Genomic DNA, 24,641 nt, shown 5'->3' on the forward strand with positions numbered 1-24,641 from the left:
TGTTTACACAGCAATATTTACAGATGATCCATTGATAACAAATTCCTCCCTTCCTCCCCTTATTGTCTCTTTTGTGTTTTTAGCCTGTTCAGCTTTCTGGGCATCCAGGAAGGTATTTTTAAAATTCTTGGTTATGATTTTTATGGATTTTTTTTTCTCTCACCTATAAAACCTTGGCTGCTAACTATACGAGTTAGCATTTTTTAAGCTCGCATAACATTTATAAGCATCAACTTTCCCTGGCTAATCTTTATCCCAAACTTTGTTTTTTACCTGATAAAGATTTTTGAAAGAATATGACCCAATTTTATTTATTTTTTTTTGAAACTATCATTACTTACTGTAGAGTAAAAGGTGGATAGAGGGTGGGAAGTGTGTGTAAATTCCATTTTTTTTATTAGAAGTAATTGACAGATGAATCACTTATGAGACATTGTATCTTTTATAATTAATGGTTTTATTAAATACACTTTTTGCTTTGCAGGTTATTCAGAAATAGTAATGAACTCCCGCTTACGAGCATTAGGTGGGAGGATAAATAATATACGTGCATCAGAACTGCCAAAAGAGAAGACCCGATCGGAGATTATCTGTAACATTCACTTTCTGGATGGCTCAATACAAAGCTTCAAAGTCAATGTAAGTTCTAAAGTTTTCTTTTCTTCCTTTTCTTCAAATATAGATGTATTGCTTTTATTTTGGATTACAGATATACATTTTAATCATGGAATATGTTGGTGTTACTGGTTATGAATTGAGCATACCCATCTAGTATTTTAACTGTCTTTAATTTCAATTTATGTTAGTGATGTAAATTCTTACTTTGCCAAATGTATCTAGGGCAAGAGTGGGCAAATTATGGCCTGCATGCTGGATCTGGCATACTGAAAGATTTTTCCCAGCCTATGGCAGGTCCCTCAGTTACGCCCAGCCCAAAGGTCAGGGTACGTGTTGCTGGTCCTGATGCTCCCAGGCACATAGTGGGGCTGGGACAGTGTGGTGCCTGGACTTCCCCTGCTGCCTGGACACCGCGGTCCATCAGTCCTGCACCTGCTGCTGTTGGTGGGACCTGTGTGGGTTAGGCATGGGGCTGAGCAGCTAGGATGGGGCTGTGAGTGGGTGAGGAGCGGTGTTTGGGATCAGGGCAGGTGAGCAAGACCAGGATTGTAGCGTGGTGACAGTGTGGGGCCGGGGCCATGGTTGTGGCAGAGGTATGGTCTGCTGCTTGCATGGCCCTGTGGTGGGCAGGGGCATGCAGGGAATGGATTGGGGTTCTGCTCTGGCCCTGGCCCCAGATGCAGCTCTTTGCCTGCCGCAGTCCCATCCTGTCTGCTTGCATGTAGGTCCCAGCCAGTCTCCATGGAGAGCCTGGGGCAGAGCTGTGATCAACTCCCTGCATGCCCCTGCTTGCAAAACCAGTGCCTGTCACGGGGACATGTAGACAGTGGATCACAGCTGTGCTCTGGGCACCGGCCCTGCGTTGTCAGCACCCCACCATCCCAGTCCCAGGTCCACCTGTGGCCCCAGCTCAGTGTAGTGTAGAGCCACTTAAGAAGTTTTGGTGAGCTGTTGTGGGCCAGGTCAGCACACCCCACAACCCTGCACAACTCATCAAAACTCCCTATGTGGCCTACAGGCCCAAATAATTTTCCGCCCCGATCTAGGAAATAGACTACTTGAAATAGGAGCTAGGTAAGGCTAAGTGTATATTTATGGATTTTCCAGATATATAAATCAAGAAAATGTATCTATGTATATATGTAAGCATGTGCTTTAGTGGGAGCACTTTTTTGCTGATTTTGAAGGTGGTAATGCTGAAAATATGCTTTTTGCTGGGGGATTTTATAAAATAGTTTGGCTGGGTCAGTAATTTTTTGTCGTACAAGCTGGAATGTTCATTGCTTTTTATTCATTCCTTCACCACTCTTTTATTTGTGGAGGTGAATAGAACTACCCTCTGCATTCTTTCTGGCCATTGCACCCAGGACACCCTCTTCTACTGTACTTCCCGTTGCAATCCACGAACAGCTTTCTGCAAGGAACATCAGTTCACCAAATCTACTTGATGAAAACTTGTAGGAAATTGTTCTTGGCAGTTGCTCCTCAGCTCTGGAACTCTATTGGTCTTGAGGCCCACCAGAAACTGAGTCTGACATCTTTCAAAAGAAGTCCCACCCTAATCTCTGGGCTGCAGCAGGCCCCCCCACCGGCTGCAGCAGTGGCAGCAGCAGCCCTGCCTGGATGCTGTGTGCTGCTGCTGAATCCACCCCATGGGCTGTATTTTGCTTGCCCCCAGCCTATGCTGTGTAATGTTGCATAGCTCTGCTGGCTAACAGTATGAAAAACTCATGCCCTCTAACTAATGTAGCTGCGCAGGCAAAGCCACTGTGATTGACAAAAGATTGTTATAGTGCGTTTACCTTGTTACTCAGGAAGGTATTGGATTCTCCAGTCAAAAAAAATCTTTTAGTTGCCTCTCTCCCGGGACATACTAACAACATACGTAACAGTCAAGGCTGTCTGTTATGGCAAGAACTCATCCAGTGTGGACAAGCACTTAGTGGTATGGTCAGAAGAGTTTAGCTATTAGAAGTCTCTGGGATGTCTATTAAAGCTTGTTTTGAGGACTATTTCGGAGCTGGGTAAAATAAAGGGATATGTTTCTAAAGGAGGTAAGACATGGTAGGCTGACAGGATTAAAACTGGCCCTATCTTTTATTAAAAGGATACACTTTATTAAAAGAATGCATGCAGCATTTATCGGCGACATTATTGGCCACATCAACGAAAAAAAGCCGATTTGTTGATAATGGCAATTTTCCTTTTATCGGTGCTGATATGCTATGGGCCAGTGTATCAGTGCACCTTTATTTAATTGCCCTGCACCTGCCAGACCTCCGTGCTGCTGCCCCTTTTAGATAGACTACTGTTGGCACTACACCCTGGGACATGCCTCCTCCACACCTGGTGCAGCTGCCACTGGTCTTTAGATCTGATCTGGGAGGAGCCCAGCAGTCTGGAATGGCCCCAGGGTGTTTGACACTCCTGGCTAAGACCATAGTTGGCTGCCCAGGCAGTTAAACCCAGGGGCCAACGTCTTTTAAAAAAAATAAGTCATTAAGTCATCTTTTTGATAAAAGGTTTTATAGGAGTGTCTTCTACTATCTGAGGGCTTCAAAGTGTTTTTATCTTATAATACTCATTGAGGATTTACTTGACTTGCCTAAAATCACAGAAAGTTGGAGAACCAAGAGGTAAAGTAAAGTTTTAAATGGAGAAACTTCTGTTTTGGCTAGTGACTTTCAAATTTTTGTCTTAGGTATTTCTGAGGAATATAATGGCATTTTAAAAAACAAGATTTTTTTAGAGACCTTCCTGACCTTAGAGCATCATTTCTATAGATACTGTGCACTCTCATACAGTTTCAAAAGTACTGAAACTCCACTGAAGATAGTGGTTCTCAACCTTTATAGACCCTAGGTATCCCTCTAAAACTTTTCAGAATTTAGTAGCACCCCATTTATAAAGCTAATATAAATATATTGCTAATATTATCATCTAAACATTATCATTCTATGATTAATGCTATTAATTGATTATATGTTTATATTATTTTCTCCTTCAGACCCTAACTGCCTGGCCCAGAGCACATTTGCAACCACTACAGCAATGATTCCCTGCAAATGGCTCCAAGTCACTGGTGGGGAGTGGGGGCAGTTGGACCAAGTTCTTCCCATAGTTATCTCAGGGCTATCCCTTCTGAACGCTAGCACTGGGGCTATAAGTGATAGAGTCCAGGGATGCCCAGCATCCGCCAAGGCGCCAGACTGCACATTTACCACACGGGAAATGCTGAAAGGGTGGGAGGGGCAAGGGTTGTGGAGAAGAACACATGAGGCCTAGGAAGGCAAAGAGAGCAGATGAAGAGTGGTGTGGCCAGTGCTGCTGTTTCTAGGTGGAACTGCTCCTTGTGCCTTCAACAGAGGCAGCTGTGACAGAAAGGCGAGCCTGCCTGAATTATGCTATGCAGGCAGGCATGCTGCTTCTTCTGCAGCTCTTCCTGGTTCAGGTCTGATGTTGCCCTGTGGGGTCAGGCCAACTCTCAGGATGTCAATATCGTGCTGTTAGACAGGAGGGTGTGACACAATTGCACACACATATATATATACACACACACACACACACCCCCACCCACACCCGCCCAGCTCGGGCACGTACACATCCAAACTAGCATAGGCACATGCATACCTATCACCAATTCAAGCACATACATGATACACCACAAAAGTTAGACACAGATCATGAATTCGTATATCATGCGCATGCACACGCACACACAATGGCAGCAGGAGAAAGTACTCAGTGGAAGGGGTGGAGTCCAGGTAGGGAAGAGAAGCAGAGTTCAAGTCCTTGGTCGAAGAGGGGGTTGTGGGATGATAGCTACCTATTCAGGCTGGAAAGGGGTCCTTGTCCAGTAGGTGTTGTCCAGAGGGGGGTCTCCAGCAGGGCCTCTGGCCTACATATGGTCAGGTGGTGTGGCATGGTGCTGGTCCAGATAGAGAGGTCGTCCCACTGGGTCTGTCTTCACTGCCCCTTTTTATAGGGGCAGACCTTGTGTAACCCTAGTGACAGGAAGCATGCCCAGGCAAGGGTCAGCCCTTGGTGTACTGAGCATGTGTGCTTTATGCAGGGATGTGCAGTTTTGGGTGTCTGTAATGGTGGGGTACGATGGTAGAGTTGCTGGTTCTGCAGGGTCTTTCAAATGCTGGGTTCTTGTCTCTTCCTGGGTGAGGGCCGTGGTTCCTGGATGAATCAATGCAAGGTGATGGCCTGGTCGTTACAACCCATTCAATAGAAGCCTGCTACCATTTAATTTTAATCATTCCCAATCACTCTCATTTGTCCAGGAACCAATTTACATAGGAGGGGCACATGAATTATACAGTTGCAACACAGGGGATGCCTGGGCAGAGGACACAAGAAGGAGGCTTGATGTAAACTTGACATGACTTGCGCTAACTTACATATGTAGGCCTAAAACAGTAATCGCACAATATAAAAGCAGTACAAACATAATAATTATTGCTTATAAAATAGTGGGTATCAATATTGAAATAGCAGGACACTTATTTGCAAAGAGGGGAGAGAAATAAAATGTACTACCTAAAATAAAATGTTAAAGCTTATCCTACATCTTAACTTACTATACTTATCTATAGGGAACAAGAGGGAGAGAAGAAGTCAGAAATGGTTGGGGAAGGGGAGGGAATTCACTTTAAAATAAATACAAAAGGAAAAACGGAACCAGGAAGAGCTGTAGCAGAAATGGCCCATGTTCCTGTATCATGTAATGCAGACAGGTATGCTTTTTTCTGCAGCTGCTTCTAAGTTGCTCCAACATGTCTCTTAAAAACATCAGTGGTGGCACTGGAGTTGTAGTATCCCACTTGAGAACCACCAACTGAAGTCCACATACTTTCACTTGAATGTCTCTGGTTTGGAATTGTTGGTCCTTTTCAAAATGGTTTCACTGCTTTCTTTATCACATAGTAACGCCAATATGAAGAGACTTTCTGCCTCTCTACTTTCTGTTGGAAAATAAGTTATTTTTTATTTCATAGCAACTTTATAAAAAGTAAATGGGGTGTTCTGGTCTTTCATTTTTCTTGCAAGTTATCAGCTATTGAACTGAACCTTGTCCTGATAACTGTTACTATGGAACCTCACTTTCCAGTATGTCTGAGATCAGGTGATCTACTTCTAATGCCCTTGTGGTGATGAAGAAGCTATACAGTATATATTGCCAGTCATTCATTATTGATTTCATGTCCCATTGGGATTGCTTTACCTGGCTACTAATGATAAGTCTGTCTTGACACATACCCTTACTAGGTCTGAAAAAATAGGAAGAATTAGGAAAACCAGTAGAAATGGACATTGAATCTTCTTTTCTAGTGGTAATCAGAAAACTACTGTAGCTTCATGACTTATTTACTGATAATGAGTAGTTGGTCATGCAGCATTGATTTGCTGCATTTTTGGCCGCTACGCTATCTTAAAATACAGCGTAATATAAGTTTGAAGTATTCTAAATGCAGGGAAGCAATTGTGGTATCTGCTGCAAAGATTACATGGGGTTGTGAACAGAAGGTAAGGTATATAACAAGGTATACTTGCTTTTTTTTTTTTTCATGTGAGTACTGACAAACTTTATGCTTGTTAGCCTTTCTGCTTATTGACCCATCACTGATAGACAGATTCATGAAGTGCTGTTTTTAATAAAAGATCACATTTTCACTTCCAGCCTTTGTTTTCATTTTAGATGGATAAACATTTGTTCATATGTTGTACTGCAAAAATTTTGTCCCTAGATTATGGAGGATAAGTGACAATTTTCAAAATAAAATAAGCTGCTTTGTCTAACAGTAAGAAATATGTATTGCCCACTAGGTAGTTGCAGCCTGCTTGTTGTGCAGTCTAAAGTTCAAAATCTTTTTGAACTTGTTTCTTTTAAACTAGCTCTTCTAAAAATCTTTAATTCTGAAAGGCAAGAGGTGGATGTGACTATAATGTAAATATTTACTGCTCTGATGTGCTATAGCTGGAGTAATTTAAACAAGATTGTTCAGATTCAAACCACTTCTCTTAAATATGTAGACTCTCATCTCGCCTACATGCTTAGGGAAAAATATATCTAGCCTGTTCAACCATATTTAGTCAATGAATTTAACCATATGTCATCCATCATACTTTTACCAGTGTATGTGAGTAGACTGTAAAATGCTCCAATCATTAGTTTTGTGCCTAGATTTTAGTGGTCAAGGACTTGGTTGCTTGGTTGGGGGCCAACCTCTTTGGCAGGTATGCCACAAATTGGCCCCATATCTCCCTCAAGTGTCCCTCCAAGGTCTCTTCTAACCTTACTTCTTTTTGATACAGTCCCCCTCTCCATCTGCTGCTTTGCTTTCTGCTTCCTACTCTATCTGCCTCTGCTGCTTGTCTCCCCAGTCTACTGCATGCCACACAGGCTGCTCATGCCATTTGTGGCACATGTGCCACAGGCTAGCTGCCCCAGTTTTAATAGCTGTATTATTTGAAAGGCATACTTGTTCCTAGATGTGTGAGGGGTTATTTCTGTGAGGTATTTAAGATAGGGAGTTAGTAGTGGGGCTCTGCCTTTTTTGAGCAAGTAGATGTCTTTTACTCTGTTCTACTTATTTCCACTTACTGCTACTTTAACCCTGTATACTAATATTAGGGTCTGAGGGAGGAAAGCTGAGTCCTGCTGAAGAAAGACAGTTAGATAAGGTAAAGTGAATGCAGCAGACTGGAGTTTTGCATTGGCTCTGCCACTGACCTGAAGGCGTTTCACCTTTCTGTATTCCTGTGCCCTGTATGTAAAGTGGTAGCAATTCTTATATCCTTCTATTCAAAGCACTTTGAGAACTGTAGATGAAAAGTCCAGTTAAAAATAGGCTTTTGGTATGTATATGATACATGGGGGTATGGATTATGTCACCATGCTTCACATGAATTCAGCTGTTTTACAATGTATTCAGATTTCAACAAATTGATCATGTTTATATATTTTGCTACTGAAGGATTATAGGACACACCTCTTAAGTTGTGGTATGCTAGTTTTTGTTTTGTGCCTTGACAGGCTATTAAGTGAAGAGAAATGGACGGTTTGCATCTGAATGCTACCAAGCATTTTGTATTTGGTGGTAGGCTGACTTTCTGGATTTACATACAAGAATGATGGTTGAAAGTGAAAAATTTAACATGAGACTATTTACTTCATACAAAAATGCAAAATGTTTAAATCCTTAACTTTTACCTGGATCTACATCAGTATTTATTGGAAATCAATTGACTGGATATTTTAAAGGTACTTAAAAAGGTATTATTTTTAATCTGAAAATCAATGTTGAACATCTGCAGTAGGTCAACAAATTGTGGTTCAGTGTAGTCCTTAAAGACATTTTAGAACTTTCCATCTGTGCGGTTTAGCCAAACTTCACCTAAGTTGACCGAGTTTAGTTTGTTTCATGATATTTAAATACGTTTCTTTTTTATGTGAGAGCAAGAATTATTGTGGATGATACTTTTTGTTGAACCAACACCATAGTTGGGATAGACACAGAGTGTGATTTAATGTAGACATGTGGCTGTGTCCATCTCAAACCAGGGTGAAAAAATTGGGGTAAGTGGCTGTGGACTAGGTGCTATAATTGAAAACTCAACCTGTGGGGCAGATCTGTACCGTTACCCAGCATGTCCACAGGTGTTGGATAATAGAATGACCAGGTTAGCTATGAAATAAGCAGGGGTAACTCTGATGAATAAGCAGTCACCGACCAAGCAGCAGCAACACCACCAGGATGAGGTGAGGAGAGCAGATGGCAATGCTTTTCCTCCTGGTAGTGCTCTGACATGGTGAGTACAGGTCACCACTGTATTAAGCCTGCCCATCCCCTAGCCATGACTCTACAAATCCTCAATGGCAGTGCAGGTGGAAGAAGATGTTAGAATCTCAATGGCTGTGAAGGCGGATGAAGGCTGCAGTGGAACAAGATTTCTAGTTGTCTTCGTCTCCTAGCCATTGGATCAAGGTTCCATTCTGTCAAGTCACTGCAGGTGACCTTTACAACTGAAATATTTGCACAATCTTAACTATAAAGATAGCTACATCATCTAACTATGCTATGTATTTTTACTTTATGGTCAGTAAAAAATCCATGCTTTACTTTAAATTTGGTGCGCTTCAGCACTGTGCCCAGCACATGCCCAGAAGAGGCAGCCTGTTTGACCCAGCTCTCCACCACCTGTATAGACCGGGTGCTTTAGTGGGGCTTTTATCTAATACTGATTGAATCGGCTTTAGGTAAATCTCCATTATGCCCTGCTGAGGCACCTGATCTATACAGATGTTTTAGAGCTGGGTTGAACTAATGCATTGCTTCTTCAGGTAAAGAGTGGGGTTTTTAAAATTATTTATTTATTTATTCTGTACTTCTGCAAGCAGCCTCTTTGTGTAACTCTAACCAATGAATTCCTGAGTTTTGTGAATGCAGTGGTTGTCCTTCTGTCAGACTGAGAAAGGATTGTTTTCCTGCCTTTCAAGTGACTGGGTGAGAAGGAACCAAGAATTTCAAAATCAGTCTGGATGAGAGGAAGTAATTGAGGAGTTGACGACCTGTGATTACTATTGTATTCAAAGGTGTTTGCCATCAAATTCAGTATTGTCTGCTTTGTTACTAGACAAGTTACCTTTGTGCTCCCAAATACTTACTCTGTGAATGACCAGAAATTTAACCTTTTCAGTTTCAGCCTGTCAAGCGACTGTTTCTTTGCAGTGCAGTCATTTATTCTTTTTTCTTGAAGGCTATACAGTACTGAAGCTTTCTTATTTGAAAATCGTGTTGAAGGCATCTCAGAAGCTTTAACCAGTATAGTTTATGGTTAGCCAGAGTTTTAGTTGACCAAACAGGTGATGGCAGACATGTCTGTGTCCCTAAACGATCATAGGTTGCTAGTTAGTTTGTACTTGAAAATGGAGGTGCTGGTTACCTGTACAGGCTATAATGGCTTGTCTTTCTCTGATCTGTTATAATACCTATGTTCGACTGGAAAACATCCAAAGGATGAGTCTGTACAAAAGGATGGAAGGGGCACATGGAACAGAGTGAGAAAATTTTTCTTCCTCCAGAAAACCAGCTGAGACTAAGCAGGTCTAGATTTGTTAATGCAGTATTGTGTTCGGTTTTTAAATCATTTTGGGTTTTCTGCAAACTGCAGACTTGCTGTAGACTTGCTGTCCCTGTCTACGTTACAGTCATTGTACAATTAACTGAGAACAGCTACATGTGCAAACGATCTATCATGCTATTAACTGCTCCAACGAGCTATAAAGTTAGATTGCAAAAATATGTACTATATAGCCAGTTGCTAACCAGCTTTAATTTTTACATGTAGCAAGGAATACACTGTATGATAGCAATATGTTTGTCTTCCCAGGGCATCCTAGGGTGCAGTACTCCATCTCTAGTGGAAACTCCTGCCCCAGAATATCTGAGCCCTAAGTTCATTCCCCATACTCAGCAGTACCCAGCAGGAGAAATACCTTGGCTCTCTCCCCATGTGAGCACAGAGCAGGTGAGCAAGGTCAGCCTTGCCACGCTGGAGCTGAATGCAGGGTTTCCTGAGCAGTACCAAGCACGGGAGAGAATCCTCGCTTCCTCCCATCCCCATTTTCCCTATACAAGGGCAGGGGACCAGTGCAGGGGGCTACAGTGCAGCCTTGGTTTCCTGGACAGCAGCAAATTTGTTGGGAGGAAGGTTGGGGGTGGGGGGGGGGAGTCTGCCTGGCTGTATTGCCACCTCCCCTCTTCTAGCCCCCCCTCCACCCCCCTCACTTGGGTTCTGCTGCTGCTCTGGAGACCTGGGCTTTGCTTCAGCAGGGCAGGATGCCCTCTGCTCATGGTGGGGAAGTAGGTAGGAGTGCACTGATGGACGTTTTGGGGGCTGATACTGATAGCTGATTTTTAAGGATGTGTATTGGCCGACACCGATTTGATTTGCAATACAGCCGAGTCCAGTTGGTAAGTCTGTTGTGGTGAAAGAGGAGGGGGAGACCCCCTGCGGTGAGGGAGGGACTGGGGTTGGGGTGGCCACTGCCCAGGTGGGGTGGGTGCAGGGCGGAGCTGCGGCTCGTCCAGGGGGAAGTAACTCCTGCCGCTGCGCGCCACTTGTCCGGCAGCTTCTGTTGCTTGTCTGGGAGGGCATGGGGGTGGAGTTGGGGCAGCCCCACTCCCTCCCTCACCTTGCTGCCTGTGTGCTGTGCTGCAGCTGCATGCATGCACGAGCATTCATCAGCCAAATTATTGGCCACTTCAAGCCAATTTTTGATACAGTCAATTTTCTTTATATTGGTGCTGATCTGATATTGGACCGATGTGTCGGTGCATCTGTAGAAGTAGGGGGAGGATTTCTTCTCCCTCCTTCAGTTTGTTTCTCAGGGGAGGCCCCAGGGATCCTAGGGGATTACTCCTTAGAAGAGTCAAGTAATTCTTTTCAGGGGTTTTACTGACCAGCAAGAGCTCCTCCAGGTGGTCAGAAGCAGCAGTGCAAGCTGATATTCCCTTTTTTCCTCCTCCTGACAGCTTGCCCTACACATTAGGCCTGTGCGAAGCAGCAAGTATTTGCTTTGGATTTGGATTTGGCAGATTCAGAGGACAGTGACTTGATTCACTGTCCCGATTCAGTTCAGCCGAATCAGATCCAAAAGATTCAGTGCCATTTCAGAGATTTGGCCATAGACTAGACAGGCAGCTCAGCTGCCTCCAGCTGGTAAATCTGTTGGGGCTGGGAATGGACATAGGGGAGGGAGGGTTTGGGGCTGGGACAAGCTGCCCAGCTGGGGCAGGGGAGAGGGGTGTGGGATGCAGGATGTGGACATAGCTCTTGGAGGGAGGTCTCGGCCCTGCTGGTGCTTGCCCAGCTGGGGGGGTGGGGTGTGGGCATGGCTTGCTTCGGTGGCAGGGGGCAAGTGGCAGCAGGGCATAGCCCCCTTTCCCAGCGCTGCTGTGCCTGCATTCTGTGCCCTTCTGCTCTGGCTGGCAAGTGGTGGCAGTGCCTGCCCTCCCGCACTGGCTGGCAAGTGGAGACAGAGCGGAGTCCCTGCTCCCAGTGCTGATGTGGGCATGGTAGCACTGGGAGTGGGTACTCTGCCTTACTCCCGCTTGCCAGGTGGTATGAGGGGTGGGCGCTGGTGATGCTTGCGAGCCAGCATGGCACAGCATGGGATGCGGGTGCATCATGCTGGGAGTGGGGGCTATACCCTGCTGTTACTTGCTCCCTTCTGCCCAGAGTGAGCTGCACCTGCATCCCAGCCCCTGCCCCCACGCTAGCTGGGCAAGCGGCAGCAGGGTAAAGCCCTCGCTCCCAGTGCTGCAGCGCCCACATCACGTGCCTCCCCACCCGCCTCCTGAAGTTCTTCACCTCTTCCCCAGCTGGGCAGATTGTCCCAGCCCAGCCCCAATCCCCACTTCCCCCAACCCCAAGAGGCTTACCAGCTGGAGGCAGCTGTGTCAGCTGCCTGTTTAGTTTATTGCCGAATCTTTTCCTAATCGATTCAGATGCTTCGAATTGATCTGGAGGTTTTACTTGGTCTTCTGATTGGATTTGGATTCAGAGATTTGGTCCCCGAATTGGGCTGGATCTCCTCCAAATTAAATTGGCTATCGAAGCTTCGCACAGCCTTACTATGCATGTGTAGCTGTATATATGGTACAACCTCTTCATTGTGCAAGAAAAGCTATCCTGTAATTGGAATAATGTCTAAAACCGGACTAGGTTCTCTGTCTTTTTATCTGTCCATCAATTTTAATCAATATGGTAGGACAGCATATCTTGGTGTGTAAGCCTTTTATATGGAGGAAGATGCAGTTTGCTTTTCTAACCCATGGGGAATGTACCTGCAGGATGATGGGTCTTTATAAATGCTGGTGTAGCAGTAGCATTTATTTCCTTTGCAATTTTTAGTATAAAATTGAGGAATTTTTCTCATTTTCATTATACTTTTATCCGTTTTTAAAGAATAAATGAGGGGAAGTTTGAATCTCTGCCTTGCCTAGGAACCTGATTTAGGGAAAAAGATACGTTTTTGGTACAAATTCATTTCTCTGTTGCATTGTTTTTCCTTGTAGGCCAGGAGTTGGCAATGTTTTTGGGCACGTTGCCAAAAACACCTGCGACTTCGACTTGTAAGACGTTGGTGTGTCAGTGGCGGACAGTGGGGGAGCCATGAAGGGCCTAATCCTTGTTCTGACAGCGCAGCCGCGGCACCTTCCCTGCCATCTGCCTTGAGGCATGCATGCAACTGCTGCCAGCAGTGAGCTTGGCAAGGGCTCCATGGACCATGGTGCAGCTGTTTGCAGCCTCCTGACTACCTATTTCATCCAGCCCAGACTCTGGGTGGGCCCCTGCTGCCTGCTCACAGCAGGTGGCAGGGAGGCTGCAAGCAGCTGCACTGAGATGTATGGAGCCCCAGCCCAGCTTGTTGCCAGCGGCAAGTGCATTTGTGCCTCAAGCCAGACAGGGGGGAAAGGGTCAAGACTTCACTGCCACAATAAGGATTGGGCTCCTTGCGACTCCCCTGCCATCTGCCCTGAGGCATGCATCCAAAACAAAATGCCTTTGTGTGGTGCTGTGGCACGCGAGCTAAGGGTTGCCTACCCCTGTTCTAGGCTAGGCTTGTATATCTGAAAATTCTGTTTTGGTAGTTATGATTTATGTACTGCTTACATTTTCAGACAAGGCGTTCCTTGTAAAATTCAGATTTATCAAGCATTAATAATAACCACACAAAACCCAATGTCGCGTCTGAGGACCGGTGTACCCTTGACCTGTGAGCCTGGGTTGGCACGACCGGCTGGATGCAGGTGGGATAGGTAATCGGGCAGGTGGGTAAGCGAGAGGAGTCAGGAGGTTTAACACGTCTTGGCTATACAGAAAGCTTATTTTTACTTACGCTACAGGAGATTGCAGCATAGGGAGGAAGTTGTGGTTGCGCGGTGTAGAAAGAGAAGTTGAGCTATTCAGTTCAGCATGCTGATGTTTTCACTGCACAGATTACAAACTGCGTGGTGCAGATTTTAAGCAAAGCATACAGGTAACTTTGATCTGAAGATTTTCGTGAGCTCTTGGCGAGAACGAATGAGCCAGCAGAACGGATACACCTGAAAACTTTTACCGTAGGTGGGGAGAGGTCAGCGACTGGCCAAATCGCTGACTCTGTCCCCTGGGCATGCGTGGAGGTCTCCGCAGAAGGTGGAAATCTTTCCAAAATTATAGTTTACAGGGTAGCCTATTACAACACGCCAGGCTTGAATAATTATAGGACTGCCAATCATGACTGTGAACAGACTCTGTGTGTTCTTAGGTTTCATGCGAGATTGACTGCACATGTGTTTTATATTTAAGCTGGGGGGGGGGGGGAGGTTTGGATACGGAACTATAATGACGAAATATGTTATGTTAGCCTTTTGACCTTTTTGCCATCGGCATCTGAAACCAAAGATTTTTCTTTGACACCCAACACCCTTCTTGAAGCCTCTTCTTCCTATGTACAGTGTCTCCATTCCTTCATATCCACAAAGACGGCTGTCAAGTCAGAGTTAGTTCCTGTTTTGGCATGCTTTTACATGTAAACCTAGAAAACATGCATTTTATCTCAGAAATTTAGCTCTGTTGGACAATGCATTAACATATCAAAAGAAATAGCTCCCGTTTGTTATGGGCAAGGACCATTACTAGTGCCAGCTGTTCCATTCAGCCACTTGACAGCCCTGACAATTTTTGCCATTCTTTGCAATGGTGGTAGATCAAGCAGGTGACTGACTACCTGGTGAAAGTAGGCTCCTCCTAGCAAACACTGAGTCCTCCTACCAGCAATGCTGGTGAACCTGGAGTCAAAACTTATGCCTATTCAGAATTCATACAGGCCTCTCTTGGCTGCCCCCTACAAGTTTGATTCCAGCCTTGGGTGAAACTCCTTTTGTAGCATGGGGTTAATCAGATGACATAAGTGAAGGCCTGTCTATCTCTGTTGGGCCACATGGCTTAATGTACCTCTGCTACTACATGCCAGCTTACTTCATTTTCTTGCATACTACATGGCCCCAAATAAGACACCTTGGTTTGGAGTAGGCAGAAGGAAGAAAAAATATTTTTCTAGAGCTGTGGCTGCATAAAACAGGGCCAGAGCCTAATCTCACTCTCCCTTTCCTGTTCAAACAAAAGCTGTAACACTCGCTGCAGCTGAAAACAGGTTTCTATGGGTGGATCTATGAATTTGAAAAGAGCTAAAAACCATCAGTTATGCTATAAAATAGAAGAATAGAGACCAAGAGTAGTTAATATGCAGCAAAATTTCCAGAAAAAGTTAGCTTGATTAGTGGACCATCAACATCATTAAAGAGTGAGGATTGTTAAATGTGTGTGGGTAAATATGGTATACTGCAGACCATGCAGTACTGACTCATCCAGTATTCCCTAGGAAAGGACCAGCGAGGATGAACATGTCAGTGCCCCTGCTTGACGCATCTTCCCTGGCAAGATGGAAGTACTCTGTCCGATGTATGCAAGGTGTATTGTGAAATAAACTAATATTCAAATTACTTCAGTTCTATAATGTTGAATTCTATAGGAAGGCTCATGAGGGAATGAACAGTTATATCTTCTGAGTGAGATTTGAAGGATGTGCAGCAGGTAAACCATGGGATGAGATGACGAACAGTCGAAATAGGATAAAAAGTTTATGTATTGTGGACATGGAGATAAAAATAAAAGTACCATATGATAGTATCACAATGCATATACACAAGGAACCTGAATTCAAGTTGTACAGGCAAACTTACATTTCCTAAATTTTGGCTCCTTGACAGTTCTACTCGACTATAAATCATAAATCATTTTAGGGTTGAGAACAGGCATTGCCTTAAAATAGGTAGTGTTCAAGAGCAAACAAAAGTTGGCACACTGCATCTTTCCTGTGAAGAGCAAGGTACGAGTAATAAAGTAAGTAGGCAGGGCTGATTTTATGTTCTCTCCAACAAGCCAGTATGTATAGAGCTTCCAGGTTTGAGCTGCTGCATGGGAAATCTTTCTATAACTTAGTAAATGTGCAAATTACCTTTTGCAAATTGGTACTTGACTGTGAATTTCCACTTAAAGCACCCATTTTCAAGCAGTGGTAGGTCAAGACTTGGAGCTGTGGAAGTGGGAAGGTGCTCAAAGATCTCTGTGGATAGGCAGGTCCTCTGTGGAGGCTTTCTGGGAGAGGAAAAGAGACAGAACCAGATGAATCTGTGGGGTCTTTAAGAAAATTGGGTGCAGCTTCAGAGATTTTTTTTTTTTGTGGACAGGAGGAAAGGTGAGGTTTGCTGTCTGGAGAGGCTTGAAACCCATGTTAGGCCTCCCTATCTTTTGTGTGTGCTAGTAGATTTCCTCAGATTCAGCAGAGAGAACAGTGAGGCAAAAGTTGCTTGGGCTGCTTCTTAGCAGGGGCAACAGTAGTCTCTGGTGGCCAAAAGCTACAGCTGCAAGATATTGCCACAGCCCAAGTGAATGTCAGATGTTCTTGTGACTGAAAAACTCATGAGAAGTAACCTCAATATGAGAGTCGCCTGAGATGCATATTGCTCAGTCTACCCATATGCATTTGCTGTATGCCACATGGATATCATTGAAAAGTAGGGTTGTCAGGGACCTCCAGAGGTCATTAGTCCAAATCTCTGCCTGAGGCAGGATGATCTCTGTCCAAACCATCCTATACAAATCTGTTGTTTAAACCGACCTGTGGCCCATGGATCAGGAAATTTGGTGGTAGTGGTGGCAGTAAATATGGCAATCCTCCCCTGCTGCCAAACTACCAAACCTCAAGCCCCATGCTGCAGGTTGGGTCCAGTTCATGTTCCCTTCTGCCACCCCCCCAGGCTGGATAGGGCTGGGCCATACAGACTTTCCCCTGTGGGATCAGGTTGGGGTGCATGAAGCCCCCTTCTATGCCCCTGCAGGGCTGGATCACGGCCTCTTCCCCCAGTGGGGCTGGGTTGGGGTTGGGCCACTCCCCTTCCCCCTCACCCTGCAGGGCTGGGCCACATGCCCCTCTAGCCTGGGCCCTATCCCTTTTCTCCATGGGGCTGGTGCACACCACTTCCCCCCCCCCCAACGGCCACGTTGGAGTCAGGATGACCAGTGTCCCCCGCTGTATGGCCAGATGGGGCCATGCTGCAATTGTCCCATACTGATCGGGACCGCCAGCCATATCAAGTCTGTGGATGGCATTGGCATCGTCTATCTGGCCTGCTGGCAAAAAGATTGATCACCATTGTTCTAACCTACTAGCAAAACTGTACAGTCAATTTTGACATGACCACAAGACATGACCACATCTTAACCTACCCCAGGTAAAGCCAGGGGACCATGGCAGCCAACATCCTGCTGCTGCACAGGCTATTAAAATATGCTTGAGAGATCCAATGAAGAGGTCCGTACTCTGTACTACAGAGGAAGGCAAATGGTCCTACGGTCCATGGTAATTTGACCATGGGGTAAAATGCCTTTGTGACCCAAATATTATGTCAGTTGGTCTGACCTTGAGCATAGGGGCGAGACCCCCTAGCCAGGAATCTTTGGGTTTCAGTTCCAGCAGGAGCATTGGTACACTGCAGTCAAAATCCTCAGCTTTGGCTGCAGCCAATAATCAGAGCTTCTGGGGAAAGCAAAAAACAAAACATGGAAGAAAGCAAGGAAAAGCTATGAATTTCTGTTGTTAACTTATCGATCAGTTCATATTATGGCCTTTGTGACTCATGTTTAATGCACATTTTATTACAACCATTAAGATAAATATTCTGATGAGAATTTCCTTTGATATCTCTATAGCTGAGCTATTTTCAACCATGATGACATTTAGGTGTTTTCTTTTATAGGCTGAAATTTTCCACAACTGTGTTTTGTTGTTTTTTAAATTAAAAATATCTATTAAAATTATAGGTGGTCCAAAAATTATGCAAGAATCAAGAATGACATCTTTTATTGGACCATGTAGTTGGTATAAAGTTAGGTTTTTAAAAGTAAGACATTTTTTGTCATACCTTTCTCTTATGAGTTTTCGGGTTTTTTTGTTCTCAGAAACAAGATACTGGTCAGATTTTGTTGGATATGGCTTATAACCACTTGGGTGTGACGGAGAAGGAATATTTTGGTTTACAGCAAAATGAAGAAGCAGTAGATTCTCTTGTAAGTACACCATTAACTTTTTTCTAAAATGAATGCATAATGACTTTTTCTTTAAAAAAAAATCCATCTAATATTTTTTTTTTACTTTGCAGCGGTGGCTTGAAACGAGCAAACCTATCAAAAAACAGCTTAAAGGTAAGATATTTTTAGTACCTGGCAGACAAAAACTTCTAATTGTTTTAAAGCCCTTTCTAGTTTCCTTGATTAGCTTAAATATTATTTATGTGTGAAGTAAACTTTTGGATATTATTGCCTTGTTTACTAAAGCTTTTTGACAAAAATTCCCGCAGCTCTTACTACTGCTTGGCTGCAGATCAGGAGCTGTAGGTTGCTTATGATGTTACTACTGTGATGTGCAGATGTAGCAGTAAAAACAGTAGCGGTCTGGAGGCAACAGTATATGATGTAGTAGTACAAACAGTAGCTGTATGGAGGTAACAGTACAGTATTATTGCCAGTGATGTTGATGGTAGATTCCTGAAAAAGTTGTTAGACACAGTCCTAAGGAAAAAATAGTAACCCTGAGGCAAGTTTAAACCATTTTAAGTAAAATTCCTAGCCTGGTCAAAGTTGATCAAAACTAGTCATTCTGTAGTGGTTAATTTTTAAATGCCATCTTAAAACTATGAACAGGGTATAACTTTCTTAGTCGGAAGAGTTTATTGGTTGTTTATGGTAACAGCATAGCTTTCTTTCTTTCCTTTGAATGCAAATGTAGTCTAAGTTATTGATAGCCCTGTCTGAGTCAAGATCAGTAACTTCAGAATTTTGATTGATGGTATGAAATTGCTGTACCATTTGGATGCTTTGCTGTATGTGGAACCAGTTATATGTAGCTAGTACTGAGTCTCCAGATCAAGATCAATTGGGTACAGATTTCCCTCGATTTTATGCAGGTTCAGTTTATGCAAAGTCGCTCTTATGCAATGACCCTTTTTATACCTGTAATTCATTATATGCGAGGTAAATTTGCTGTTACGTGATTGGCTTAGAGATGTGCTCCCCCAAGTAGGTAAGTTTGTGAGGGGAGGGGAAAGGGCCATGGGACCAGAGCCCCACTCACCACAGCCCCTGCTGCAGCTGCTCTGGGAGCAGCTGATGCCAGTGGCTTGCAGCCGCTTGGTTGCCCTATGCCCTGAACCCCATGGGGCTCTGCCCTGAACCTCCTGGTGCAGCGTAGCCCAGCAGCTACAAGTAGGTGGCATCTGCTGCTCCGAAAGCAGGCTGGGGTCGACGGCCACTGTAAGCTGGGGCTGGTGGCAGCACCAGGCTCTTCCCAGCATTCAGCAGCTCTGGAAGGGCAGGTTGCAGGGGGCTACGGCAAATTTTGGCGTGGCAGAAGCCCCCTCCCATCACTGTGGCCCACCCTGAGCACTGGGAAGAGCTGCAGTGGCCACTGGCCCCAGCCTGCTCATCCACTGCAAGCTGCTGCCTGCCCCTGCTTAGCTCCTGGGAGTGGCAGGCACTGTCTGCTTGCAGCCGCTGGGCCACACTGTGCCAGGGGGTTCGGGTTGTGGTGCAGCCCAGCGGCTGCAGGCAGCTGGTGTCAGCTGCTCCCGTGGCCACTTCAGCAGGGGCTATGGTGACTGGGGAGAAGCGGAGCTGTGGGGTGTGTGGGGAGAAATGGGGTTAGTGGGGCTGCTGTCCACCCTGAGCACAGTGAAGAGCCTGGTGCCACCCCTGTTGCAGCCCTGAAAGTGGCCTACACCACTTGCTTGCTTGCAGTCACTGGGCTGAGCCACACCTCTCTCTCCCTGCCCCTTCTTTAGCCCCAACCTCACTCCCTCCGTCCACCACCACTGTGGGAACATGTCCCTGTCTGTTTCATTGTAAACTGGGTATGCTTTATGCAAATGTAATTTGTGCGCCATTCTCTGGGAACACACCTGCTGCATAAATTGAGGGAAACCTTTATTGTTAAGCTTGAATCTTTCATTTGAATGGATAAAGATGGCTTCTGCCCAGGGTAAGTGTGTTTTCAAGTCTCCAAGTCCAAGGGCATGGTAATTAAGTAAGGGATCACTTGAAAGGCTGATCAGGAAGTGATCTGGCAGGGACTGGAGGATCATAATATTTCTGTTCCTTTTATTTATTTTTTTATTTATTTTTAAAGAAAATGTTGATCGAAGAAAGGGGAACGTGTATGCTCTCATGCTGGAAGTTCTGTTGAAGGGAAAGAATGCTAGCTGCATGGGTAGCAGGGAAAGTGAATGAGACTCCATGATTTGGAGGAAAAACCAGGAGCTGAGGAAGGGAAGTTTGTGTAGATATTGTCTAGATCAGTATATTTCTTGTGCTAGTCTTTTTCTTTTTTTGAGCCTTTACAGAATGTTTCTTTTCTCCAAGTCTTGCATGTTCCTGATGCAGGCAGTTATAAACCAAGGACAAAATTAGGGATGTGGAAAAGTGAGAGCTATTGGTTATTGTAGAGACCGAAGTGTGTGTGGGGGACTGAAGTGATGAGGGGAGATCAGCACTGGTTCTTGGGTTTTAAGACAGCTGGGCTATGAGAGCTGCATTTTTTGAAAGGAAAACGGAAACCATGTCCAGAAAACATGCCAGAGAATCAAAAGAAGAAAAGGTAGCTTAACCAAACAAACAAAACTCTAATAAGACACATGCCAGCATGAGAAGACGCAAACGGTGTGGTGAGAGTGAAACTGGCATTCATTTCTAAGCAGCCAAAAAATGTCCACTTTTAGACATGTTCCTGGGAACAGGGCACAGGTATTCAGCCTGCAACTGCCCCCTCTCCCCTGCTTTTTATACCTTCCTGAGACCAGAGGTGATTCTGGTCCATGGAAAGTATGAAGAACAGCAGCTGCTCCAGGGGGACTAGAGCAGTAGGGCAAAGTCCCCATCTGTCATTCACACTGAGAACTTCAATGTGAGAAGCAATGATGGAGCTGGAGGCTTGCCACTTGGCTCCTGAGCACCTGTTCCCAGAAGGAGTCAAAAAGTGGAGAAGTATATAGGCATTTCAGTATATAGGCATGTCTCCTGAGACATTCTTCCCAGGAGTACCTTCTAGGAAGTGGGAGATGAGTTATTTTGTTCTCAGAACAGCCATTTTTGTTCTGGGAGAAACTGTGAATGCTTGTATACTCACGGCTTCTACTGGGAGAGCTGTGATTTTTCCTGGTAGAAACATAACTCCTGTACGTGGCCACTGCTGTAATAACTAGTGACGCAGGAGTTCAATTTTTCTTTGCCCCATTTCTGGCTCATTCTGTGCTTGTGTGTGATTTTGAAGTAACATAGGCAGACAAGGATCTTTGGGTGAATCTGATATATTTCATTAGACCAACTTAAATAATTGGAAAACAATTTCTAAGCAAGCTTTCGGGTTCAAAAACCCTTAAGCTAAGGAAGCTTCAGCAGTTGTTTTGTGCTCTTCCTGGATGGAATAAAAAGTAAAGAAGCTAGAGGCTGGGCTGGTATGCATACAAGATAGGCAGTCAGTGAAGATGTAGACTGAGGAGTCAATGGCGGGGGGAGAAGGGGGATGAATAGTGGAGAAGTACCTGGGGAGTCAGATGTCAGGCAGGTTATAATGTGTCATAAATCCAAGGCCTATACTTAGTCCATGATTTTGAGTATGCGGCAGGGTGATGAAGTGGACTTCATAGGCTCGTCTCTGGGAAGCGTTTTGTAATTTTCCTTTGAGGATCAGAACTGAGAGATTGGAGAGAGAGTAGTTTTCTTGTGAGAAATGTGCCCCCACAGGTAATTGTGTATTCCTGTCTTTGATAGATTTCTGGTGTGCATTCATTCTGGTGTGCAGTTGTTGTTTGGTCTCCCCTATGTATTTTCCATCTGAGCATTTGGTGCATTGGATGAGATGTATTACATTTCTGGAGGTGCAGCTGTAAGATCCAGGAACGCTGATGGTTCTGTTGTGGGATGTAGTAATTGTGGGGGTGGTGGAGGTGTGCTGGCAGGCTTTGCCTTTCTTGTCATGGCATGGTCTGGGTCGATTTGGTGTGTTGTGGGCCTGAGGAAGTTTGCTTCTGATGAGGTTAGCGAGGTTTGGTGCTTGTTTGAAGGCTAGGATGGGTGGCTCTGGGAAGATCTCTTTAAGAATAGGGTCTCTTTCTAATATGGGTTGCAATTGTTTGAGGATTTTCTGTACGGTTTGGGGGACGGGTGATATGTCATAACCAGTGGTGTGCAATTTGTGGGGCTTTTTCTTCTGTAGTGCAGCAGTTCTTCACGTAGTATCCAGTTGGCTCTTTCAAACATGTGATCTCTCTCTCTCTCTCTCTCTCTGGAGGAGTGTCCTTCTTGAGTGAAAGCCTTTTTAAGATGGGTGAGGTGGCAATTTGAAGTAACAACAGTTATACACGTTAATTGGTGAAGTTTTATTTATTTTCCGTGTTGGGCGGGATGGAGCTTTCACTAAATTTTCCCAGATGATGACAATTGCTTATGAGACATCTAAATAAAGTACATTGTGCTTTTTAAAGAATTCCTTCTTTTAATGCCACAAGGAGGCAGAACATAAATTTCAACATCGATAATACTGTTAACATTAATGAAATATGATAATGGAATAGAGTGCTTAGAAAAAAAAAAGTCTTAGAAAGTTTTTTTGCTGCTTATAATGGGAATGGAGGGAATAATGAAGAGATATGAGAGTTTTATCATTATTGCTTTTTGCTTCAAAAGAAAAAAACACACCAGACTTGGCATGATATATATTTATTTTGTGTATTGTAGTCTTTCTATAAAATTTACAGGAAAAGTAGAAAAATTGATTTACTTCTATGGAACATTATAGGAGGTTTTCCCTGCACCCTGCATTTTCGAGTAAGGTTTTTTATACCTGATCCCAACACACTACAGGAGGAACAAACCAGGTAACTTTATTTTTAAAATTTTCATCCAGTGACTAAGAAATAGTAACATAGTAATCTCTGTTAGGCTCTGCTTTTTTGTACGCTTTGGACTTTAAAGATGTGGGAAAGTCATAGGGCACACACTAAGTCATGTCAGCCATGGGGCTTCTTGCAACTCTTACTCCTTGCTTTCTTTGAAGTCAACCCTTCTAAATTTAAGGTCTTCATGTTTCTTACTGCCTATCATTAAAACATGATCTTCTTAGCTAAATGTGATCATTTTTAACAATGTAAAAATAAAACATGTGCTTTTTTTGCAAGTCATTACCATATTTTATAACTCCTATGCACACACTGATTTTGTCATTTTGGTCCACATAGGACGAGTCTACACGAGACACTTTACAGTGTAGCAGACTAATTTGCTGCACAGTAGAGCATCATCATCTATACACACACAGCAGTTAGAGCTCAGTAGACTAATTTACTGCACTGCTGGGTAGTCCTGTCAGATGCAAGTGGTATCCAGCAGTGTAGTAAATTTACTGTGCTTAATTGCATGTGTAGATAGTGACTCAAATGGAACCAGAGTATATTCAGTTGTATTAATTGCATGTGTAAATGTACCCACAGAGTCTTACATCCCTGTTTCTGTTAGTCACCATAAGATGAATTGGTAGCACCCACTAAAATTGTTAGGTTACCTAATCCTTTCCATTGTGCAAAATATACTGAATTATAACACTGAAGACTGAAACAGCTCTTCTTTCAAATTGTGTGTGTGTGTGTGTGTGTGTATGTATATGTTATGTTTAGTCTTTAATTGCATGATCACATATTATTTAGTCACTTCATTCAGTATACAGGATGGCTGCACAAGGAGTTAGATTTATGGATGCCTGTGCAAGTTTGATTTTTCACCCTTTTTTAAGTATGTTTTTTTGTCCAGTATTATTTCCTTTGCAAGGTATATAGCAGCACTAAAACCCTTTTTGTAATGCAGGAAATTGTGCCACAAGACATTGCTACTTTTAATTGTGTAATAAAATAAAATATGCTACATTAGCCATACTATTTGCAAATGCCTTAATCATGAATGGTGCCTAATACCTGCAATTTCCGATGAAGGCAGTGAGACTTAGGGAGTGAGAGCTGGCATGTGTCTCTTGCAGCATCTCAAACTCCTTTGAGATGCTGCAAGAGGCACATGCGGGAACAAGAAAATGTTTCACAGTTAGCAGCACAGGGGCAAAATTAGACCCCCTGGATATTCAGGGGTCAAAAAACTCCACAGAGAAAAAAAGCAGGCCAGGGCATGGTCCCAAACCGTGCCCTGAGGCAACCGGAGGCTCAGTCCTCTACAGAGATGATGTTCTGGTAGCAGCCAAACTGTCTCTATGGTTGGCCCTCACGCTGGTGTTGAAGCGCACTACCTGCCTGTGCAGGTTAGGCAGTGTGTCAGCTGCAGGGAGCTGGACCCTGGCTCCACTGCAGGTAAGTAAGGGGTATGAGGGCTCTGGAGGAGAGGAGGGGAGAGGGGACAATGAGGGGGGACCCCTGCCAGCCCTGCCTGCTCCCCCAGCGCCAGCCCCACTCACTCCCCCAGCTCCCTGTCCTACTTGGCTTCAACCACCCCAGTTCCCCCCTCCCCCCCACCAATTGTTGACTTTCCCCACCCCAGCATCCCGATAATTAAAAAACAACAAAAAAACCCCCAACAACTCCCTCCCCCCCACCACAAAAAAAAAAAAAAAATCCCTGCACTTACCAGCAGAAGCAGCTTCCATTGGGGTCACTGGGGCTCCCCCTGCACAGCGTGGGGCTGGGTGACAGCCCTAGCAGCCCCAGCTCAGGCCCTCCTCCCCGCTCGCCCTGTGCTGCCTGGGGGGCCTCTGCAAGGAGGCCCCAGAGCCCCTGCTCCTGTAGTGAGTAGAGGCATTTTTCCCTTTTCTTTTTTTAAAGTGCTGGGGAGGGCAGCCATTGGGGCCTCGGGGTGCC

At 44.5% G+C, this 24,641-nt stretch overlaps 1 protein-coding gene across 1 annotated transcript in view; it reads left to right on the top strand.

Annotated features, from left to right (window-relative positions):
- The window catches only part of PTPN3 (protein tyrosine phosphatase, non-receptor type 3), a 215,595-nt gene that overhangs the window by 29,365 nt on the left and 161,589 nt on the right, over positions 1-24,641 (top strand). The window contains exons 2-5 of the mRNA XM_019540646.1: positions 485-639; positions 17,698-17,805; positions 17,898-17,940; positions 22,586-22,664. Of these exons, the coding sequence (XP_019396191.1) occupies positions 502-639; positions 17,698-17,805; positions 17,898-17,940; positions 22,586-22,664 (368 nt within the window). The 5' untranslated portion in view covers positions 485-501. The remainder of the gene's footprint in view (positions 1-484; positions 640-17,697; positions 17,806-17,897; positions 17,941-22,585; positions 22,665-24,641) is intronic.

Source organism: Crocodylus porosus, unplaced genomic scaffold (genome assembly GCF_001723895.1).
Source record: "Crocodylus porosus isolate Cpor-Errol unplaced genomic scaffold, CroPor_comp1, whole genome shotgun sequence".
In the NCBI taxonomy this organism is placed as follows: Eukaryota; Metazoa; Chordata; order Crocodylia; family Crocodylidae; genus Crocodylus; species Crocodylus porosus.